A 26,067-nucleotide genomic window follows, 5' to 3' on the forward strand; every position below is an offset into this window, starting at 1 on the left:
TTGTTACTAAGCGCAAAACTAAGGTATCAAAACTTGATTTTTAGCATTACAATTAATACTCATAAGTCACCAATGAGCCAATGATGGCCTTTTTTTGTATGTGTGTTGAGAGAAACTGTTTGGAAAAACATAAAAATACTTTCCTTCATCTGAAAGTTAAGTCTTCTTAACTGTTGATAACCAAATTCTGTTTTATACCTCCTGTAAGGTGTAACTTTAGTAATAAAGATTTATCAACAATAAACACATTATCATTGTCAGATAAAATAAATAGTTTTGCTGGCAGTGCTGTTTGTTAAAGTCAATTTATGTCTAATAAACACAGTTTTTATAAATATGTTACTCAGTTTAAGACTGAATGAAATAAATTTAATAGTTATAAAGTTCTAAAAGCACGTTGGTCTAAGAAGTCTTGATAAAAATGAAATAGGAACCCTATAACCCAAGCGCTTTCAAAAAGGTGGACCTTTCTTTTTCAAAAGTCCACTTTTCAAAAGCTCTCAGGCTATAGGGTTCCCATTTCATTTCTATAAACTTAATAGTAATATTCAATAAACAAGAATTGTCTTTTCAGAATATTTTGCTGTCACTTACTACACTTTTACTGTTTGATAAAACTTACTAATTGTTTTGTCATAGAAGAAAAGCAATGTAACTTTCAAGATATGATTAAACACAAAAAGAAACTACAAAATAACTCCAGATCTGTGTTTTGTTTCCAAAATCTTATATACATTCAATGTTCATCCTTTCTGGAGGTCCACGTAGTCAATTTCCCAAGAAACCATTATTTACTTCTTATGCCAACTTATACATTCTACTCTGATATAAATAGTTTATACCATGTTTATCAAATGGTGTTTAAGCCTTGTTTATTGCTCTTTTCAAAGCTGTGCTTCACCACTAATTATTCAAAATATGATATTATGGGTGGGTGTCTGTAACAATAAAGCCAGTGAAAGATAACATAAATCAAGTGAGAAATTATTCTTAGCAAGTGTAAGCTTATGCTTTGTGATGGACAGAAGAATGCTAGAAAACAAGAACTGGGTTGAATATAGCAAGACCCCCTCAGAGAATGCATATAAATGAAACTTAAAATTTTTTCATTCATCTCTGCAACTTGTAATAAACATATTTTACAAAATAGCAAAGGATCAATTCCAAAGTATTAATAAGATAAAATAATTGAAATAAGAGTTAGAATTATTATTTGTACTTAATTTTTTAATTTGATATGCAAGTTATGCCTGGTCATAACAAGGTTTAAACAGAGAGTATGAAAATATTTTACAAACTCCAAACAAGTTAAATACCATAAGCTGGCAAAGTAACAGTCATCATCATACAATGGAACATCAAGAAAACTGATTTCATTCCTATTTGTGAAACAAACATGGACTAGAAAAGAAAATTTACTCACACGTATTTCATTTGGAGCAGTTAGCAAGTAAATTTATGTAATGAACTTATTTAAAGTACAATGACAATTTTGTTATCACCATTACCAAAGAGCTTACTTTAATTGTGTCTCTCCTACTGCAAATATCATGGTGTGTTATACCCTCTTCATCAAATATGAAATTCTGTTGTGTGTCTTCGGGAACACATCACAGCTGGTGCAGTTTGCTTTGCAACTGTGAACTCTATAACAGTATCATGGAGAATAGGAAAACCATTCTGAGCACAAGAATAAAGGTGTTCCACAGGCATTAAACTAACTTCAGAACAGAAGCTACTTATTCCCATTGAGGTACTTCTGATGTTTCTTTCAATATTTAGAGAATAAAGGTTCATTTGACGGATCTCCACGAAAAACGAATCTGACTTGAAAGAATCACAGCTGTTAAGGGTGAATTGTGGAGACTCCAGCGAAGCAGAATTTAGGTTTTGTATTCGAATTTGCCCAAGATGTGCTACAAGTACGTCTGCACTAATAGGAGAACTTGGTAGTATGATAACAGGGGTTTGCAATAAAACATCAAGTCTGGAAAAAAAAAGTGTTTGACATTAATGCTTACTGCACAAGATGTGAGACGTAACAATAGTGAAAAAATTACATTAATATCACTGATACGTGAAACCATACATACCTAGTGCAACTACATAGTTACAGAATGAAGGAAAAATAAGACAACTGTATGTTTCAGAAATAATAATTTATTATGACTATGATTTCTCTACAGTTGTAATAAATGATTGTCAATGGAACTTACAACTGTCTTACTTTTATCAGTGATGTCAAGAAAACCCACTTGTAGAGAAATATATATGCAAAAACGACTCGTTTGGGTTGAGAAAATATTTTTCTATGTAAAATATTTTCTCAACCCAAACGAGTCGTTTTTGCATATATATGTCTTATTTTTATATTATACTGTTAATTCTTTTTTCTATGAACAAAATTCTTATATTCTGACCTTAGAGTCTCTCAAAGCAATTAATAGGTCAAATTTGTAACTTGTAAAATGTTTTACCTGTTAGCCCATTTTAAGATTTAGACACACTTCCAAGACGATTCTAAACACAAACATTGACTATCAATTAATTATTTTATAAACTACTTTTTCCTGCTTCATTAAGCCTAACATAGCACAGAACACTAAATTCTAAAATAATAAGTGCTTAGTTTTTCATATCTACTCTCTATATACAGTAGTAAATTTTAACTAGCTAATAATAATCCCTTCTCTATAAGTAAAGTTTCTATAAGTTTGTGATTAACAACTTAAGTACTTGTTGCACTTTACAGTTCCTATACTTCTTCCAATCTTCACTTAAGTTCTCATAGTTCTATTTCTAGTATTTAAATGTGATAGGATTAATTCTTCCTTTAGATCACATAATTAGATTGATGAATCAGAACGAGGGAGCAAGCACAAGAGCTGAAACGTAAAACTGACATCAGCTTCACTCGAACGGGTATCATCACCATTATTAACTACACAAATTGGAAGATTAATCTGATATATTAGTTTTATCACAAAACTTCTATAGCCTCATTTTCAATTTTTTTTAAAAATGCAAATTATATTTCAAAGTGAAAAATATGTTTCAAGAAAACTTTTGAGAAAAAGTTTAGGAATATAAAATTTCTCTCATGCATTATTCTGGGAAAACTTAAGATCTATAACTTACTTCTAAAATGTTACATAAATAAAACTAACTTGATTTCTAAATTCAATATTTCTTCTGTATCATCTCCAAAATAAGAAGAAACATCTTCAGTAACATCTTCTCCCGAAGCACTGCCGTGACGTTTCCGAGTTGTCAGTAATTCAGCACTTCCTCCATGAAATGAAGCAGAGAGACTGTTGGCACGTCTTGTCACAATACCAATGGCAACCCCTGTGGCTGCTGTTTTGATAGAACTTGCTAGAGCTACCATGTATTCCCTGAACTCCACAGCACATGATGCAAGCTCGTAAATCAATCTTGGGGAATGAGTGTAGCAAACTGAGGCCATTCGCAGAGTTATTTCCAACGTCTCTCTTTCTTCTTCTTTAAAAATGTTTCCCCCTTCCACTTCTAAAACTGGAGATGAACTAGCACAGTCATGGGAGCTACGAGTTATTACAAAAGTCAAGGCTTTCTCAGGTTCAGCTTCGGCTGAAATGTTGGAGAGTGGTTTATATAAATCAGCCTGCAAACGAGTCAGTAGATCTAACTGGACCTCTGACAGTGGATCATAGCCAACACTAATGATTCTCTGGTGCTTTGTGTTTTCTGTTGCCAAGTCTAGGACCTGTAATCCACCCAAGTCACCACTTATTTTAATTCCATCCCCTGTAAAATAATAATATATTTTAAAGGTCTTTGATTTTTAAAAATATTTACTTGTTAAAAATTTTACTCTTATTACAAATTATAAAGCTAGGAACCATAAATGTTAATGGATATTTTGAGATATAATCTAAAAGCTTTACCAGCATACAAACAAAATGATATTTCCAGTAGGAACAGTTTTGGAGAGTTTTTGTCTACTCATTTGAAGTTTAAGGATTTTGAGAATTTTTTTTAATCAGTTGCCTAAATTTAAAACAAAGAACGAGGAAACAAGTATCAGTCAGTTACATTGAATTAGACCTGTAAAGAAAGTTCAGAACAAGCAGTATGGATAATTTGTGAATTCACTTCAAAGTAATTTGTGGATAAAACCTCCAGAAATCAAAGGATCCCAATGACTAGAGAGTTGAGTACCATCACATTGAAAGAAGTTAATGTAAACAGCATACTGCCTCAGAGCTGTGACAGGATACTGAAAATAATCAGTGTTTGATTAGAGACAGAGGTAAGAAATAGCTGACAAAGGAATTGATGAGAAACTATAGGAAAGAAACAATGGTTAGGCCAGCAAACCTGAGGCTACAAACAGCTCTCAAGTAGAGGACAGACTCATAGCCAGAACTCTGAGTAGCAGACAAATCAGGGTAAAGAATAGAAATACAATTCCATCTACTCTTGTGAACTGAATGCATCTATTGCAAAAGCCCAAGGATGAGGTACTAAAGACCAAGATGCCTATCTTTGAGTATCAAAGAGTGACAAATGCATTGATCAATGAAGACCCAAACTGATAGCAAATCCATTGGAAAATCTTGCAATGGAGAATCCGTTCAGTCAGAAGAATCAATTGGGTTGAGACAGGTGATCTTCTATCAAATTCAACAACAAGAAAATGGGAAGCCAGAAGACTGCTATGATGGAAGTAAGCCCCATAGACAAGTAAAGTATGAAAACAAAGGGCCCAAGAACATGTGCTTCCATTATGGGAGAATTAAGGAACCACTGTGAAAATTATGAAAAGACTTATGGCATTCCTCTGCAACAGATCTAGACCTTGAATCACAGCCTGTTGGAGAGTAAGAAGTTTGAAATTGCTGATATGAAAGGAAAATTCATCTTCTATCCATAAACCCTGGAATTTCTGTCCTTCAATACATGCATCCTATCCTGGAAGTAAGGCATCTGTGAAAATATGAAACTCTGGACATTAATGGTAATGTTAAACCAATCCAACTACCACTTGAGAACTAAGATGTAGCTCCAGAGGCTCCAGTGGAGTTGCATTCCTGATCCATTATTGCACAACAATCACTGAAGAAACTGCACATATGCTCAACCTAAAGGAATAAGAGATTCAAGGGATACCCATATCCCCAAAAGAGACAAGAACCATCCATGTAAGTAAAAGCATGATTTTCCATTGCATAGCCTAGAGCCAAATGGGAGTTGGTGAGCCCAACTTAAATCATGTGTATGTGTGTGTTTTCCTTATAGCAAAGCCACATTGGGCTATATGCACCGAGGGGAATCAAGCCCCTGATTTTAGGGTTGTAAATCCATAGACTTGTGGCTGTATCAGTGGGGACTAAAGCATGTTGAAAAACTCTTATGATCATGCAGGAAACACATGGTGCAGAAGCTAGTTCAAAAGGTAGATACCTGAACAGCATAACCTGACCTCTGTACATAAAACATAGTTGTGAGAGGAGGAATTCACTAGAAATGCTTTGGCAACATTGAATTTGGTCATCTACAGACAGACCTGGCAAAGTATGCCAGAGTAAGTTGAGAAAAGAACTCCATTGTGAACCATGAAGAATCAAAGAATTGGTTGAGACAATATACCTTCAGTTTTCAATTATTTAAATTATTTCTCAGTTTGTTAACATACAAATAAGAATTAATGTTGATCTATAATGATATACAACCCAGGGTACAAATCTAATAACAGATATTTTTACTCATTGTCAATCACTTATTTTTCATTGACTCAAATTTCTTTCAATCATCAAATTACTGAAAAAGGATACAGGCAGTACTTCAGTTAACTTCATTAAATGTGCCCATTTTTCAACTCATGAAGAACATAACTATTGACACTTCAACTGACAAACCTCTTTAAATGAAGAACTGTAATATTTTATTCCTTTCACTACTTTCATTATTTTTGTTTATTGTAACATGAAGTACTGTTTTTGTTACAGTTCCAAAAATTAAAAGATTTAGTTCTGAATGGAGAAATGAGATATTGAATTTCATCAATTCTGTTTATTTTGATACCACTATGAATACCAACACAAAGCTTTGGATTAAAAATTATTTTTATATATGTAAAAACGGCTGGTTTGGGTTGAGAAAATTTTTATGTAGAGGAGCGAACAACGTTTCGACCTTTTTTGGTCATCGTTAGGTTCACAAAGAAAGAAAGAGGTAACTGACCGATAGCTGACCACATGTTTGAAGGGGGTTGTGTAACTGAGTGTCGGAATGTAGAGGGCATGCTTAGATGTTTGATTATATTTATTAATTTAGGTATACAGGTGTTCCTTTCTATTGGTTTATTTTGGGCTTGAGTTGTTGTATAAGTAAGACTTCTTTAATTTTGCATTTGTTTATGTTTGTTTCTTTATTTAGTATTTGAGTGTTTTCTATGATTATGTTGTGTTTATTTGACTTGCAGTGTTTGAAAACGTGTGAAGGTGACTTTTTATGTTCTTTGGATCTGGTTTCTATTTTTCTACTTGTTTCTCCAATGTAGAAGTTGTGGCAGTTATCACATTGTATTTTATAAATCATGTTGGTGTGGTGTTTGTCAGTGTAGTTTTTACATAGTATAGACCTCAGTTTCGTGCCTGGTTTTTGAATAAATTTGGATTAACTGGAATGTCATATTTTGTCACTAGTTTTTGCCAAATGTTGGTTATTTTTCTGCTGATGTTGGGAATATATGGTATGCAGCAGTATATGGTTTCATGATTTTTTAATTCGTGGGATATATTTACTTTTGTTAGTTGATTTTGCTTTTTGTCTAGGTGCGTGTGTATAATGTTTTCTATGGTTTGTGGAGGACACTTATTGATGCTGATGAAGTATTGTTTTATTTTGTCTAATTCGTCATTAATTTTATCTGGTGAGGATAGTTTTATGGCTGTGTTTATTTGGTTTCTTAGTATGTTGAGTTTTTGTTTTGTTTCATGTGCTGAGTCCCAAGGAATGTATAGTCCAGTATGGGTGATTTTTCGGTGGATTCCGGTTTTAAATTGTGTATCGGTTCTTGTAATTTTGAGGTTAAGAAATGATATTTGATTGCTTTCTTTCTGTTCAATTGTGAAGTTGATGTTGGGATGTGTAGCGTTAATGTGATTGAAAAAATTAAGTGTGTTCTGTAGATGTGAATCCTACAACTGTGTTATCTACATATCTGTACCAGTATAGTGGTGGATGTAATGCTGTGTTAATTGCTTGCATTTCAACTTGTGTCATAAAAATATTGGCTGGAACTGGTGATACTGGGTTGCCCATGCTTAGACCATTTGTTTGTATATAGTTGTGGTTGTTGAACATGAAGTTTGTCTTCATCGTGGTGAATTCTATAAGGGTTGCTAATTGGGTGCTGGGAATGTCTATTGATGGGTTAGGGCCTCGGATATAGAGTTCTAAGGCTATTTTGTAGGCTTCAGCAGTTGGGACTTCTGTAAAGAGGGATATAACATTGAAACTGGCAATTAGGCTTTATGATTAAATTGATTAAGATTAAGCTTGAAATTAAAAGAGACTTTGATGAACTAATGAGATGGCTGACGTTACGTATTTGGAGAATGGCCATGCTGTGTATTTACCAAAATTGTAATTTTTTTTTATCAAGACTGTTATATCCCAACTATAGTCACAAATAAAACAACTGAAATCAGTAACTTTTTTAACACTTACCCATTGATGCATGAATATGAGCACCACTCATTGTTGCCGTGGCAACCTTCTGCCCAACTGTATTATGCTTCTTGCTCACGGCACGTAGCAAAAGTACATTTAGACGATGAAAATCAAAAGTCAGTTCAGTCCTGACAAAAGGAACTGTTACATCTGTTTGCTGTTTGTTCTATGGAAAAATAATTATTATCTGATGATGACAGCTTCAAGATAAAATATAACCACTTAACTTTTATTCATGTGTTAAAAGCTGTTGATTTTAAGTTAAAATCAAATACCATATTTTATATCCTGTAAGATGCTACATTGTGGAAGACGCCCCCTAATTTTGGAAAGACAATTCTAAGAAAAAATATTTTGACTCAGCAACCAACACCTTGATGTAACCTTGACTTTTTTCAACCTACTGAGTAAATACAGTCAAATACGTCATATTATTCACAATACATCAACAGTATTAGTTAAATTGAAAGTTTTATGCTGTTGAAAATACTTGTAATTGGTAAGTAATGAGATTACAATCTGTATAACAGGTCGTTTTGAGTGGACCCTAAGTTAACCTCTTACCTTAACCCATCACTTTTGTCTTGAAAGACACATGAGTTTTTCAAGGTATTTTTATAGAAAAAAGTGCAATGTACAAGGCTTAAAATATGGTACTTAAATCCTGAAACAATGATAATAAAAATGAAGGAACAGCAAATATTTAATCTGGTGACCATAACCTACCATACCATCATCTCCTAGAGATAAGGAATCACCTGGACTTCCTTCACTTCCAAGTGTAGTAGTTGTTGTTGATTTATGTAACAAATGTGTTTCTTCTGAGGCAATAGAACTGATTTTGCGGAGAAACCCCACTAATTCCACTATAGTTTCCTGATTAGCTGCAAAAGTGTATAAGTAATACGCTTACAGTTAATGCTCAAGTCAGATAAGGTAATAGCAAAAATATTTTATGATACATAGCAAAAACAAATTTATATGTACACACGAGTTAATGTTTGAATTATACAAATGCTTATATTAAGCTAAATATTTACAAATATATTTCCTATTAAACTACTAATCTGCAGTCACAATGTCATTGTTTACATTTTTCTCTAACTCAAAACTTGATTTTAGAATGTTATTCATTCTTGTTTGTTGGTTATACCAGAAACCAATAAAAGATCTCCTAATCAGTTATCCAGAAGCTTAATACACCCTATGTGTCAAAAACCATCAACATCAAAATATAACAATTGTTCATGTTTCTTATTAATTTCTCAAAATTTGTAGAAAAAAATAATTTCAGTGAGGTGGTTATAAAAAGAATTTCACCCACTAATCCATTATTTGTGTTTGCACAGTGTTGAACAGTAAGCAAAATCATTGGTTCATTAATCAAGTACATTTAACCAATCGATTATTCATATAGAAGGCATGGATAGTTAAAATAATTGAAAATAGTAATACACAGAAACATTGACTATAATAGGTAATGTAAAACAAAAATATTTTATAATCCACACACATTAGAAAGGTCAACATTTCAAAATAATTTGGATTATACGGTATCACATTTTTGTGTTACATCGATTTCTTGAACCTTTTTTTTTTTAACATTTTTTATCAGGTGGTTATTTTTTGTATGTTGTGACACTAATCAATTAAGAATAACTCTGAATTTATCAAGAATAATTATGATACACCATAATGTCAATACTTTAATTACCTTTATAGTTGAATCAATTGAAAACTACTAATCAGAAACATTAATTGCAATTAGTTACTTACCTTTTTAAGATTAATCAAATTTAATTAGTTGTTATTAACCAATGCTCACAGTTTTCGTGGTTGATCATGAAACTCTAGTTGTAAACAGTGAAACTAAGGTCCAATATCTGAACTGAAATTGCTCAAACAAAGTACTTTAAACTATCATAATTTAAAACCAAATACTTAGAAATATAAACTATTACTTAAGTTAATAATTCATAGAGAATAAAAGAGGTTTTAAGCTACATATAAAACTTTTCTGTATCTGTAACATAGTTTTTTGTTCATTAACATGCATTGCACAACCCAGCAAAGACTAAATGTTTATTAGCTTCATTAGGTATATATTACCTGTTATGTCAAGTGTGTTAAACTGTAAGCTGGCAATCTGTAAAGTTTCTCCATCTGTTTCTACATCAACCAAAGATGGTTTATGGGTAACTGTGAACTCCATGACGATCAAGGCATCTCTGCTCGTTGGCTCAATAAAATCATCATATTTGTTTGAATGAAATGACGAACTAAATGGTGAAGCAGAAATCCTGCGTGCTAAAAAAAACCAAACATGTGGAACACTGTATTAGAAGTCTATATATAAAAATCCACATGCATCATAATTTAAATAGATGTATTCAGTAATCGAAACTTCAGTTCTATTCCACAGGCAGATATTTCTAAAATATCAGTGAAGATATATTCATATCATACTCACTGTGGAAATGTGATATGTTACCTTCTATGAAGAATTCACAACTAACGAGTTGATGGATCAACTTTAAATGCAACTCGTATATCCTCTCTCATAAGCTGATAACTGTTTCTAAGTGATAAGTATGCAGTTAAACTTCAGCCCTAAAATTATTAATGCATTGTCGGTGATACGTATATGGGTTAAAGTCTAATCTAATACTTATTAATGTTTTCTTAATAATAAGTACATGGACAAACTTTAACCTTACACTGGACAAACTTTAACCCTACACTTACTTACAGGATAAGTATGGGTCACATACATTTGTTTTTTTAACATTTTTCTGAAATAATCATGCACCAAATTGTCTACAGGTCTATGAAAAACATTTGTTAATTCCTAATACCACGCAAGTTACACAAGAATATTACCTATTCTGTCGTTAACACTAATAATTACCACTAAGGTGCTCTGTATTTTATGTAGCAAATAAGAAACTTCACTTAAATGTCCTGGTCAGTTATTTACATTAAGTGCAGTAACAGTAAAAAAATTTAAAATTACTCAATATGTGAACCCTATCGGTAGTGAAAAGTTTAAGGTGTCCAAAACATCTGGTATCATAGTTGATTTGTAGCTTTTCTTAATTTCAGAAACATGGCTAATTATGGTATTGTCAAAACATGTGAAGGTCAAGTTAATCCTCTTGTTAGTCCAAACTTGTTTCGAATTACAAGGACAGCATGTGAGACATGTTCCATAAAATTCCTTAAAGTTCCAGACCTTTTAAACATGGTGTTTAAAACAAAAACAAAAAAACTAATTTTTGTCAACACTACCTAAATTACTGTCTTTAATGAGAGAAAAATTCCCTCTATTAAGTCCTTAATTACAAATTATAAGCTCAATGCATGCATGAAATACATTGAAGGATTTGAGATATTGTAGCTGTCTTCTAAATTTGATATTCAAACACTAGATTGGCTAACTCTCTTGCTCTACATTAAAAAAAAACAAAATTTCAAAGTGTTACTCACAACTCAAAAGCACAAGTGCTTACAGTTTATACCACAAATAACTAAAGTAACCTTTTTCTGAAGTTGTGTGCAAGGTCTTTAGAAGAGTAGTCGACACGGTAGGAGGTGATCTTCCCAAAAGTGGAGAACATGCAGCTTGTGGACTAGCCGGAGAAGTTGGAGAATTAGGCTCACTGTCCCTAAGACTGCCACTCATGCTATCCATACTAAAGTATTATTAAAATTAAAATTTCAATAACAAACCAACACAGTTTAATAAAATGACAACAGACAGCTGGAAAAGTAAAATATTACAGTCTTCTGGGAAAACAACTCAATTTTAAAGGTGTAAAATAATTAAAATTTTCATGTTCATTCTCATGTTCAGAGTGAATTTAATATCCTATTTTACAAAATTTAATTATAATGCAAACCATCCAATGCTTGGAAAACAGTGTGAAGATAGATTTTAACGAGAACACAGCAAACGTTTTTTTTCCTGAAGCTTATTTAAAAAAGTGAGTGTTTTTTTTTGTTTCTACAATTTTATTTTTTCTCCAAAGTCTGAATCTGTGACAAATTATCACTCCAAATCACACTCATTAACCATAACATCCCTAATAGGACTCATATAAACAGCACTGGTAACCTAAACATTTTCTATCATATTTATGTTCCAAAATGTAAAATATTATAATATCATCATAACTTTTTTACAAAACTAACAAAAGAAAAGAGGGGTAGAGATGCATACGACTGGTGTTACATCATAATTTACCCGTAACTACACACATGCAGAAACTGCAGTAAGATACAGCTTAAATAGCAAAAGTAGATTTCCATTACTACATATTCTCAACCCAAGTTCCTAGGAAAAAATTTCCAATACAGATTTTGACAAATAGAACTACAAATAGTTTGTGGGTGCTAGAGAATTTAATGAAAAAAAAATTGTGGGATGTGAAAATTACACAATACTCAGAAAATACTTGCTTCTCTGCAGCATTTAAAACTAATGGATCTACTCAACTACACTTTTTGTTTGTAACCCTTTACTTGTAACACTTGTACAATTTCTTGTAAATGTTTTGATAAGTGAAACAATTTTATAATGAAATTTGTATTTATGAAATCTGACAATACTCAGATGAAATGTATGATCATATTCGTGCCCCAACACCAACTCCTTGTTTGTATGGTTATAATACACACCAATAATAGTAGACAAGAATATTATTCTTCATAAGCTACAAGTAATATAAGACTGATAATTACATAAAAGTAAAACATTATGAAATGAACTACTTTCTCTATAGGACAAAACAGTGATAAGAAGTTTCTTTCTATTTTTTTTTTTTTTACAACAAATTTACAGAATATTGAATACATATTTTCCTTGCAATATCTTAAAAAAATGTTTTCTCAGGTAATAAATTTACCACAATACAAAATGTTCTATTGTCACGTGTGACATGTTACCTACGAACCTCACATATCTATGTGATGCTACCAGCAACTCAAAATCAGGACCATAAGTCTGAAGTGCATCAATTAGTAAGAGACTATGTACACACAGTGTCACTGACGTTTCATATGGACGTTTCGAAAATGTAGCTTTAACCCCTGTAACCTGGAGCTCTGCTATACTTCTACCTACACAAAAAAAATTCAGTCTATAAATTAATCAGTGACTCAACTTTTTCAAAATTAAAAACAAGGAAGTTGTGTCACTACAAATATTGTTAGTTATCTTTAACTAAAATGATGTGTTAATACAAATGTTGTCAGTTGTCTTTAAGTAAAACTATGTATCAATACAAATATTGTTAGTTATCTTTAACTAAAATGATGTGTTAATACAAATATTGTTAGTTATATTTAACTAAAATGATGTGTTAATACAAATGTTGTCAGTTGTCTTTTAAGTAAAACTATGTATCAATACAAATATTGTTAGTTATCTTTAACTGAAACTATGTGTCAATACAAATACTGTTGGTTATCTTTAGCTAAAATGATGTGTGATTACAAATATTTTTAGTTATATTTAACTAAAATGATGTGTCAATACAAATACTGTTACTTATCTTTAACTGAAACTATGTGTCAATACAAATACTGTTGGTTATCTTTAGCTAAAATGATGTGTGATTACAAATATTTTTAGTTATATTTAACTAAAATGATGTGTCAATACAAATACTGTTAGTTATCTTTAGCTAAAATGATGTGTCAATACAAATACTGTTAGTTATCTTTAACTAAAATGATGTGTCAATACAAATACTGTTAGTTATCTTTAGCTAAAATGATGTGTCAATACAAATACTGTAAGTTATCTTTAGCTAAAATGATGTGTCAATACAACTACTGTAAGTTATCTTTAGCTAAAATGATGTGTCAATACAACTACTGTTAGTTATCTTTAGCTAAAATGATGTGTCAATACAACTACTGTAAGTTATCTTTAGCTAAAATGATGTGTCAATACAAATACTGTTAGTTATCTTTAACTAAAATGATGTGCCAATACAAATACTGTTAGTTATCTTTAGCTAAAATGATGTGTCAATACAAATACTGTTAGTTATCTTTAGCTAAAATGATGTGTCAATACAAATACTGTTAGTTATCTTTAACTAAAATGATGTGTCAATACAAATACTGTTAGTTATCTTTAGCTAAAATGATGTGTCAATACAAATACTGTTACTTATCTTTAACTAAAATGATGTGTCAATACAAATATTGTTAGTTATCTTTAGCTAAAATGATGAGTGATTACAAATATTTTTAGTTATCTTTAACTAAAATGATGTGTCAATACAAATACTGTTACTTATCTTTAGCTAAAATGATGTGTCAATACAAATACTGTTAGTTATCTTTAACTAAAATGATGTGTCAATACAAATACTGTTAGTTATCTTTAACTAAAATGATGTGTCAATACAAATACTGTTGGTTATCTTTAGCTAAAATGATGTGTCAATACAAATATTGTTAGTTATCTTTAACTAAAATGATGTGTTAATACAAATATTGTTAGTTATCTTTAACTAAAATGATGTGTAAATACAAATACTGTTACTTATCTTTAACTAAAATGATGTGTTAATACAAATATTGTTAGTTATCTTTAACTAAAATGATGTGTAAATACAAATACTGTTACTTATCTTTAGCTAAAATGATGTGTCAATACAAATATTGTTAGTTATCGTTAGCTAAAATGATGTGTCAATACAAATACTGTTAGCTATCTTTAACTAAAATGATGTGTCAATACAAATACTGTTAGTTATCTTTAACTAAAATGATGTGTCAATACAAATACTGTTAGTTATCTTTAACTAAAATGATGTGTCAATACAACTACTGTAAGTTATCTTTAACTAAAGTGATGTGTGCAATACAAATACTGTAAGTTATCTTTAACTAAAGTGATGTGCCAATACAAATACTGTTAGTTATCTTTAGCTAAAATGATGTGTCAATACAACTACTGTTAGTTATCTTTAGCTAAAATGATGTGTCAATACAAATACTGTTAGTTATCTTTAGCTAAAATGATGTGTCAATACAAATACTGTTAGTTATCTTTAACTAAAATGATGTGTCAATACAAATACTGTTACTTATCTTTAACTAAAATGATGTGTCAATACAAATACTGTTACTTATCTTTAACTAAAATGATGTGTCAATACAAATATTGTTAGTTATCTTTAGCTAAAATGATGTGTCAATACAAATATTGTTAGTTATCTTTAGCTAAAATGATGTGTCAATACAAATACTGTTAGTTATCTTTAACTAAAATGATGTGTCAATACAAATACTGTTAGTTATCTATAACTAAAATGATGTGTCAATACAAATACTGTTGGTTATCTTTAGCTAAAATGATGTGTCAATACAAATATTGTTAGTTATCTTTAACTAAAATGATGTGTTAATACAAATATTGTTAGTTATCTTTAACTAAAATGATGTGTAAATACAAATACTGTTACTTATCTTTAGCTAAAATGATGTGTCAATACAAATATTGTTAGTTATCGTTAGCTAAAATGATGTGTCAATACAAATACTGTTAGTTATCTTTAACTAAAATGATGTGTCAATACAAATACTGTTAGTTATCTTTAGCTAAAATGATGTGTCAATACAACTACTGTAAGTTATCTTTAGCTAAAATGATGTGTCAATACAACTACTGTAAGTTATCTTTAGCTAAAATGATGTGTCAATACAACTACTGTAAGTTATCTTTAACTAAAGTGATGTGCCAATACAAATACTGTTACTTATCTTTAACTAAAATGATGTGTCAATACAAATACTGTTAGTTATCTTTAGCTAAAATGATGTGTCAATACAAATACTGTTAGTTATCTTTAGCTAAAATGATGTGTCAATACAAATACTGTTAGTTATCTTTAGCTAAAATGATGTGTCAATACAAATACTGTTAGTTATCTTTAACTAAAATGATGTGTCAATACAAATACTGTTAGTTATCTTTAGCTAAAATGATGTGTCAATACAAATACTGTTACTTATCTTTAACTAAAATGATGTGTCAATACAAATACTGTTAGTTATCTTTAACTAAAATGATGTGTCAATACAAATACTGTTACTTATCTTTAGCTAAAATGATGTGTCAATACAAATACTGTTAGTTATCTTTAACTAAAATGATGTGTCAATACAAATACTGTTAGTTATCTATAACTAAAATGATGTGTCAATACAAATACTGTTAGTTATCTTTAGCTAAAATGATGTGTCAATACAAATATTGTTAGTTATCTTTAACTAAAATGATGTGTTAATACAAATATTGTTAGTTATCTTTAACTAAAATGATGTGTTAATACAAATACTGTTACTTATCTTTAGCTAAAATGATGTGTCAATACAAATATTGTTAGTTATCGTTAGCTAAAATGATGTGTCAATACAAATACTGTTAGTTATCTTTAACTAAAATGATGTGTCAATACAAATACTGTTAGTTATCTTTAACTAAAATGATGTGTCAATACAAATACTGTTACTTATCTTTAGCTAAAATGATGTGTCAATACAAATATTGTTAGTTATCGTTAGCTAAAATGATGTGTCAATACAACTACTGTTACTTATCTTTAACTAAAATGATGTGTCAATACAACTACTGTTAGTTATCTTTAACTAAAATGATGTGTCAATACAACTACTGTTAGTTATCTTTAACTAAAATGATGTGTCAATACAAAAACTGTTAGTTATCTTGAACTAAAATGATGTGTCAATACAAATACTGTTAGTTATCTTTAACTAAAATGATGTGTCAATACAAATACTGTTAGTTATCTTTAGCTAAAATGATGTGTCAATACAAATACTGTTAGTTATCTTTAACTAAAATGATGTGTCAATACAAATACTGTTAGTTATCTTTAGCTAAAATGATGTGTCAATACAAATACTGTTACTTATCTTTAACTAAAATGATGTGTCAATACAAATATTGTTAGTTATCTTTAGCTAAAATGATGAGTGATTACAAATATTTTTAGTTATCTTTAACTAAAATGATGTGTCAATACAAATACTGTTACTTATCTTTAGCTAAAATGATGTGTCAATACAAATACTGTTAGTTATCTTTAACTAAAATGATGTGTCAATACAAATACTGTTAGTTATCTTTAACTAAAATGATGTGTCAATACAAATACTGTTAGTTATCTTTAACTAAAATGATGTGTCAATACAAATACTGTGGGTTATCTTTAGCTAAAATGATGTGTTAATAGAAATATTGTTAGTTATCTTTAACTAAAATGATGTGTAAATACAAATACTGTTACTTATCTTTAACTAAAATGATGTGTTAATACAAATATTGTTAGTTATCTTTAACTAAAATGATGTGTAAATACAAATACTGTTACTTATCTTTAGCTAAAATGATGTGTCAATACAAATATTGTTAGTTATCATTAGCTAAAATGATGTGTCAATACAAATACTGTTAGTTATCTTTAACTAAAATGATGTGTCAATACAAATACTGTTAGTTATCTTTAACTAAAATGATGTGCCAATACAAATACTGTTAGTTATCTTTAACTAAAATGATGTGTCAATACAAATACTGTTAGTTATCTTTAGCTAAAATGATGTGTCAATACAAATACTGTTAGTTATCTTTAGCTAAAATGATGTGTCAATACAAATACTGTTAGTTATCTTTAGCTAAAATGATGTGTCAATACAACTACTGTAAGTTATCTTTAACTAAAGTGATGTGCCAATACAAATACTGTTAGTTATCTTTAGCTAAAATGATGTGTCAATACAACTACTGTTAGTTATCTTTAGCTAAAATGATGTGTCAATACAAATACTGTTAGTTATCTTTAGCTAAAATGATGTGTCAATACAAATACTGTTAGTTATCTTTAGCTAAAATGATGCTAAAATGTTAATACAACTACTGTAAGTTATCTTTAGCTAAAATGATGTGTCAATACAACTACTGTAAGTTATCTTTAACTAAAGTGATGTGCCAATACAAATACTGTTAGTTATCTTTAGCTAAAATGATGTGTCAATACAAATACTGTTAGTTATCTTTAGCTAAAATGATGTGTCAATACAAATACTGTTAGTTATCTTTAACTAAAATGATGTGTCAATACAACTACTGTAAGTTATCTTTAACTAAAGTGATGTGCCAATACAAATACTGTTAGTTATCTTTAGCTAAAATGATGTGTCAATACAAATACTGTTAGTTATCTTTAGCTAAAATGATGTGTCAATACAAATACTGTTAGTTATCTTTAGCTAAAATGATGTGTCAATACAAATACTGTTAGTTATCTTTAACTAAAATGATGTGTCAATACAAATACTGTTAGTTATCTTTAGCTAAAATGATGTGTCAATACAAATACTGTTACTTATCTTTAACTAAAATGATATGTCAATACAAATATTGTTAGTTATCTTTAGCTAAAATGATGTGTCAATACAAATACTGTTAGTTATCTTTAACTAAAATGATGTGTCAATACAAATACTGTTAGTTATCTATAACTAAAATGATGTGTCAATACAAATACTGTTGGTTATCTTTAGCTAAAATGATGTGTCAATACAAATATTGTTAGTTATCTTTAACTAAAATGATGTGTTAATACAAATATTGTTAGTTATCTTTAACTAAAATGATGTGTAAATACAAATACTGTTACTTATCTTTAGCTAAAATGATGTGTCAATACAAATATTGTTAGTTATCGTTAGCTAAAATGATGTGTCAATACAAATATTGTTAGTTATCGTTAGCTAAAATGATGTGTCAATACAAATACTGTTAGTTATCTTTAACTAAAATGATGTGTCAATACAAATACTGTTAGTTATATTTAACTAAAAAGAGGTGTCAATACAAATACTGTTAGTTATCTTTAACTAAAATGATGTGTCAATACAACTACTGTTAGTTATCTTTAACTAAAATGATGTGTCAATACAAATATTGTTAGTTATCTTTAACTAAAATGATGTGTTAATACAAATATTGTTAGTTATCTTTAACTAAAATGATGTGTAAATACAAATACTGTTACTTATCTTTAACTAAAATGATGTGTTAATACAAATATTGTTAGTTATCTTTAACTAAAATGATGTGTAAATACAAATACTGTTACTTATCTTTAGCTAAAATGATGTGTCAATACAAATATTGTTAGTTATCGTTAGCTAAAATGATGTGTCAATACAAATACTGTTAGTTATCTTTAACTAAAATGATGTGTCAATACAAATACTGTTAGTTATCTTTAACTAAAATGATGTGTCAATACAAAAACTGTTAGTTATCTTTAACTAAAATGATGTGTCAATACAACTACTGTTACTTATCTTTAACTAAAATGATGTGTCAATACAACTACTGTTAGTTATCTTTAACTAAAATGATGTGTCAATACAAATACTGTTAGTTATCTTTAGCTAAAATGATGTGTCAATACAAATACTGTTACTTATCTTTAACTAAAATGATGTGTCAATACAAATACTGTTAGTTATCTTTAACTAAAATGATGTGTCAATACAAATACTGTTAGTTATCTTTAACTAAAATGATGTGTCAATACAAATACTGTTAGTTATCTTTAACTAAAATGATGTGTCAATACAAATACTGTTAGTTATCTTTAGCTAAAATGATGTGTCAATACAAATACTGTTACTTATCTTTAACTAAAATGATGTGTCAATACAAATACTGTTAGTTATCTTTAACTAAAATGATGTGTCAATACAAATACTGTTACTTATCTTTAACTAAAATGATGTGTCAATACAAATACTGTTACTTATCTTCAACTAAAATGATGTGTCAATACAAATACTGTTAGTTATCTTTAACTAAAATGATGTGTCAATACAAAAACTGTTAGTTATCTTTAACTAAAATGATGTGTCAATACAAATACTGTTAGTTATCTTTAACTAAAATGATGTGTCAATACAAATACTGTTAGTTATCTTTAACTAAAATGATGTGTCAATACAAATACTGTTAGTTATCTTTAACTAAAATGATGTGTCAATACAAATACTGTTAGTTATCTTTAACTAAAATGATGTGTCAATACAAATACTGTTAGTTATCTTTAACTAAAATGATGTGTCAATACAAATACTGTTAGTTATCTTTAACTAAAATGATGTGTCAATACAAATACTGTTACTTATCTTTAACTAAAATGATGTGTCAATACAAATACTGTTAGTTATCTTTAACTAAAATGATGTGTCAATACAAATACTGTTAGTTATCTTTAACTAAAATGATGTGTCAATACAAATACTGTTAGTTATCTTTAACTAAAATGATGTGTCAATACAAATACTGTTAGTTATCTTTAGCTAAAATGATGTGTCAATACAAATACTGTTACTTATCTTTAACTAAAATGATGTGTCAATACAAATACTGTTGGTTATCTTTAGCTAAAATGATGTGTTAATACAAATACAAATATTGTTACTTATCTTTAACTAAAATGATGTGTCAATACAAATATTGTTAGTTATCTTTAACTAAAATGATGTGTCAATACAAATACTGTTGGTTATCTTTAACTAAAATGATGTGTCAATACAAATACTGTTACTTATCTTTAACTAAAATGATGTGTCAATACAAATACTGTTACTTATCTTTAACTAAAATGATGTGTCAATACAAATACTGTTGGTTATCTTTAGCTAAAATGATGTGTCAATACAAATACCGTTACTTATCTTTAACTAAAATGATGTGTCAATACAAATATTGTTAGTTATCTTTAACTAAAATGATGTGTCAATACAAATACTGTTGGTTATCTTTAACTAAAATGATGTGTCAATACAAATACTGTTACTTATCTTTAACTAAAATGATGTGTCAATACAAATACTGTTACTTATCTTTAACTAAAATGATGTGTGATTACAAATATTTTTAGTTATCTTTAACTAAAATGATGTGTCAATACAAATACTGTTACTTATCTTTAACTAAAATGATGTGTGATTACAAATATTTTTAGTTATCTTTAACTAAAATGATGTGTCAATACAACTACTGTTAGTTATCTTTAGCTAAAATGATGTGTCAATACAAATACTGTTACTTATCTTTAACTAAAATGATGTGTCAATACAAATACTGTTGGTTATCTTTAGCTAAAATGATGTGTCAATACAAATACTGTTGGTTATCTTTAGCTAAAATGATGTGTCAATACAAATACTGTTACTTATCTTTAACTAAAATGATGTGTCAATACAAATACTGTTACTTATCTTTAACTAAAATGATGTGTGATTACAAATATTTTTAGTTATCTTTAACTAAAATGATGTGTCAATATAAATACTGTTACTTATCTTTAACTAAAATGATGTGTCAATACAAATACTGTTACTTATCTTTAACTAAAATGATGTGTGATTACAAATATTTTTAGTTATCTTTAACTAAAATGATGTGTCAATACAAATACTGTTACTTATCTTTAGCTAAAATGATGTGTAAATACAAATACTGTTAGTTATCTTTAACTAAAATGATGTGTCAATACAAATACTATTAGTTATCTTTAACTAAAATAATGTGTCAATACAAATACTATTAGTTATCTTTAACTAAAATAATGTGTCAATACAAATACTGTTAGTTATCTTTAACTAAAATGATGTGTCAATACAAATATTGTTAGTTATCTTTAACTAAAATGATGTGTCAATACAAATACTGTTAGTTATCTTTAACTAAAATGATGTGTCAATACAAATACTGTTACTTATCTTTAGCTAAAATGATGTGTCAATACAAATATTATTAGTTATCTTTAACTAAAATGATGTGTTAATACAAATACTGTTACTTATCTTTAGCCAAAATGATGTGTCAATACAAATATTGTTAGTTATCTTTAACTAAAATGATGTGTTAATACAAATACTGTTACTTATCTTTAGCTAAAATGATGTGTTAATACAAATACTGTTACTTATCTTTAGCTAAAATGATGTGTCAATACAAATATTGTTAGTTATCGTTAGCTAAAATGATGTGTCAATACAAATACTGTTAGTTATCTTTAACTAAAATGATGTGTCAATACAAATACTGTTAGTTATCTTTAACTAAAATGATGTGTCAATACAAATACTGTTAGTTATCTTTAACTAAAATGATGTGTCAATACAAATACTGTTAGTTATCTTTAACTAAAATGATGTGTCAATACAAATACTGTTACTTATCTTTAGCTAAAATGATGTGTCAATACAAATACTGTTAGTTATCTTTAGCTAAAATGATGTGTCAATACAAATACTGTTAGTTATCTTTAGCTAAAATGATGTGTCAATACAACTACTGTTAGTTATCTTTAACTAAAATGATGTGTCAATACAAATACTGTTAGTTATCTTTAACTAAAATGATGTGTCAATACAAATACTGTTACTTATCTTTAGCTAAAATGATGTGTCAATACAAATACTGTTAGTTATCTTTAACTAAAATGATGTGTCAATACAACTACTGTTAGTTATCTTTAACTAAAATGATGTGTCAATACAAATACTGTTAGTTATCTTTAACTAAAATGATGTGTCAATACAAATACTGTTACTTATCTTTAGCTAAAATGATGTGTCAATACAAATATTGTTAGTTATCTTTAACTAAAATGATGTGTCAATACAAATACTGTTAGTTATCTTTAACTAAAATGATGTGTCAATACAAATACTGTTACTTATCTTTAGCTAAAATGATGTGTCAATACAAATATTGTTAGTTATCTTTAGCTAAAATGATGTGTCAATACAAATACTGTTACTTATCTTTAGCTAAAATGATGTGTCAATACAAATATTATTAGTTATCTTTAACTAAAATGATGTGTTAATACAAATACTGTTACTTATCTTTAGCCAAAATGATGTGTCAATACAAATATTGTTAGTTATCTTTAACTAAAATGATGTGTTAATACAAATACTGTTACTTATCTTTAGCTAAAATGATGTGTCAATACAAATATTGTTAGTTATCTTTAACTAAAATGATGTGTCAATACAAATACTGTTGGTTATCTTTAACTAAAATGATGTGTCAATACAAATACTGTTGGTTATCTTTAGCTAAAATGATGTGTCAATACAAATATTGTTAGTTATCTTTAACTAAAATGATGTGTTAATACAAATACTGTTACTTATCTTTAGCTAAAATGATGTGTCAATACAAATATTGTTAGTTATCGTTAGCTAAAATGATGTGTCAATACAAATACTGTTAGTTATCTTTAACTAAAATGATGTGTCAATACAAATACTGTTAGTTATCTTTAACTAAAATGATGTGTCAATACAAATACTGTTAGTTATCTTTAACTAAAATGATGTGTCAATACAAATACTGTTAGTTATCTTTAACTAAAATGATGTGTCAATACAAATACTGTTACTTATCTTTAGCTAAAATGATGTGTCAATACAAATACTGTTAGTTATCTTTAGCAAAATGATGTGTCAATACAACTACTGTTAGTTATCTTTAACTAAAATGATGTGTCAATACAAATACTGTTAGTTATCTTTAACTAAAATGATGTGTCAATACAAATACTGTTACTTATCTTTAGCTAAAATGATGTGTCAATACAAATACTGTTAGTTATCTTTAACTAAAATGATGTGTCAATACAAATACTGTTAGTTATCTTTAACTAAAATGATGTGTCAATACAAATACTGTTAGTTATCTTTAACTAAAATGATGTGTCAATACAAATACTGTTAGTTATCTTTAACTAAAATGATGTGTCAATACAAATACTGTTACTTATCTTTAGCTAAAATGATGTGTCAATACAAATATTGTTACTTATCTTTAGCTAAAATGATGTGTCAATACAAATATTGTTAGTTATCTTTAGCTAAAATGATGTGTCAATACAAATACTGTTACTTATCTTTAACTAAAATGATGTGTCAATACAAATACTGTTAGTTATCTTTAACTAAAATGATGTGTCAATACAAATACTGTTACTTATCTTTAGCTAAAATGATGTGTCAATACAAATATTGTTAGTTATCTTTAGCTAAAATGATGTGTCAATACAAATATTGTTAGTTATCTTTAACTAAAATGATGTGTTAATACAAATACTGTTACTTATCTTTAGCTAAAATGATGTGTCAATACAAATACTGTTACTTATCTTTAGCTAAAATGATGTGTCAATACAAATACTGTTACTTATCTTTAACTAAAATGATGTGTTAATACAAATACTGTTAGTTATCTTTAACTAAAATGATGTGTCAATACAACTACTGTTAGTTATCTTTAACTAAAATGATGTGTCAATTCAAATACTGTTAGTTATCTTTAACTAAAATGATGTGTTAATACAAATATTGTTAGTTATCTTTAACTAAAATGATGTGTCAATACAAATACTGTTAGTTATCTTTAGCTAAAATGATGTATTAATACAAATATTATTAGTTATCTTTAGCTAAAATGATGTGTTAATACAAATATTGTTAGTTATCTTTAACTAAAATGATGTGTCAATACAAATACTGTTAGTTATCTTTAGCTAAAATGATGTATTAATACAAATATTATTAGTTATCTTTAGCTAAAATGATGTGTCAATACAAATATTGTTAGTTATCGTTAGCTAAAATGATGTGTCAATACAAATATTGTTAGTTATCTTTAGCTAAAATGATGTGTCAATACAAATATTGTTGGTTATCTTTAGCTAAAATGATGTGTCAATACAAATACTGTTAGTTATCTTTAACTAAAATGATGTGTCAATACAACTACTGTTAGTTATCTTTAACTAAAATGATGTGTCAATACAAATACTGTTAGTTATCTTTAACTAAAATGATGTGTCAATACAAATACTGTTGGTTATCTTTAGCTAAAATGATGTGTCAATACAAATATTGTTAGTTATCTTTAACTAAAATGATGTGTCAATACAAATACTGTTGGTTATCTTTAGCTAAAATGATGTGTCAATACAAATATTGTTAGTTATCTTTAGCTAAAATGATGTGTCAATACAAATATTGTTAGTTATCTTTAACTAAAATGATGTGTTAATACAAATACTGTTACTTATCTTTAGCTAAAATGATGTGTCAATACAAATACTGTTACTTATCTTTAGCTAAAATGATGTGTCAATACAAATACTGTTACTTATCTTTAGCTAAAATGATGTGTCAATACAAATACTGTTAGTTATCTTTAACTAAAATGATGTGTTAATACAAATACTGTTAGTTATCTTTAACTAAAATGATGTGTCAATACAACTACTGTTAGTTATCTTTAACTAAAATGATGTGTCAATACAAATACTGTTAGTTATCTTTAACTAAAATGATGTGTCAATACAAATACTGTTAGTTATCTTTAGCTAAAATGATGTATTAATACAAATATTATTAGTTATCTTTAGCTAAAATGATGTGTTAATACAAATATTGTTAGTTATCTTTAACTAAAATGATGTGTCAATACAAATACTGTTAGTTATCTTTAGCTAAAATGATGTATTAATACAAATATTATTAGTTATCTTTAGCTAAAATGATGTGTCAATACAAATATTGTTAGTTATCGTTAGCTAAAATGATGTGTCAATACAAATATTGTTAGTTATCTTTAGCTAAAATGATGTGTCAATACAAATATTGTTGGTTATCTTTAGCTAAAATGATGTGTCAATACAAATACTGTTAGTTATCTTTAGCTAAAATGATGTGTCAATACAAATACTGTTAGTTATCTTTAGCTAAAATGATGTGTCAATACAAATACTGTTACTTATCTTTAGCTAAAAATGTTGTGTCAATACAAATATTGTTAGTTATCTTTAGCTAAAATGATGTGTCAATACAAATACTGTTAGTTATCTTTAGCTAAAATGATGTGTCAATACAAATACTGTTACTTATCTTTAGCTAAAGTTGTGTCAATACAAATATTGTTAGTTATCTTTAGCTAAAATGATGTGTCAATACAAATACTGTTAGTTATCGTTAGCTAAAATGATGTGTCAATACAAATATTGTTAGTTATCGTTAGCTAAAATGATGTGCCAATACAAATACTGTTACTTATCTTTAGCTAAAATGATGTGTCAATACAAATACTGTTAGTTATCTTTAGATAAAATGATGTGTCAATACAAATACTGTTAGTTATCTTTAGCTAAAATGATGTGCCAATACAAATATTGTTAGTTATCTTTAGCTAAAATGATG

At 28.2% G+C, this 26,067-nt stretch overlaps 1 protein-coding gene across 1 annotated transcript in view; it reads right to left on the reverse strand.

Annotated features, from left to right (window-relative positions):
• Vps13D (vacuolar protein sorting 13D) overlaps positions 1-26,067 on the reverse strand; it is a 145,462-nt gene that overhangs the window by 86,453 nt on the left and 32,942 nt on the right. The window contains exons 24-30 of the mRNA XM_076503042.1: positions 12,672-12,837; positions 11,257-11,411; positions 9,829-10,026; positions 8,446-8,603; positions 7,717-7,885; positions 3,168-3,786; positions 1,579-1,987 (exon numbers count right to left, since the gene is read on the reverse strand). Coding sequence (XP_076359157.1) covers positions 1,579-1,987; positions 3,168-3,786; positions 7,717-7,885; positions 8,446-8,603; positions 9,829-10,026; positions 11,257-11,411; positions 12,672-12,837 — 1,874 coding nt within the window. The remainder of the gene's footprint in view (positions 1-1,578; positions 1,988-3,167; positions 3,787-7,716; positions 7,886-8,445; positions 8,604-9,828; positions 10,027-11,256; positions 11,412-12,671; positions 12,838-26,067) is intronic.

The sequence above is a fragment of the Tachypleus tridentatus genome, chromosome 6, assembly GCF_004210375.1.
Source record: "Tachypleus tridentatus isolate NWPU-2018 chromosome 6, ASM421037v1, whole genome shotgun sequence".
In the NCBI taxonomy this organism is placed as follows: domain Eukaryota; kingdom Metazoa; phylum Arthropoda; class Merostomata; order Xiphosura; family Limulidae; genus Tachypleus; species Tachypleus tridentatus.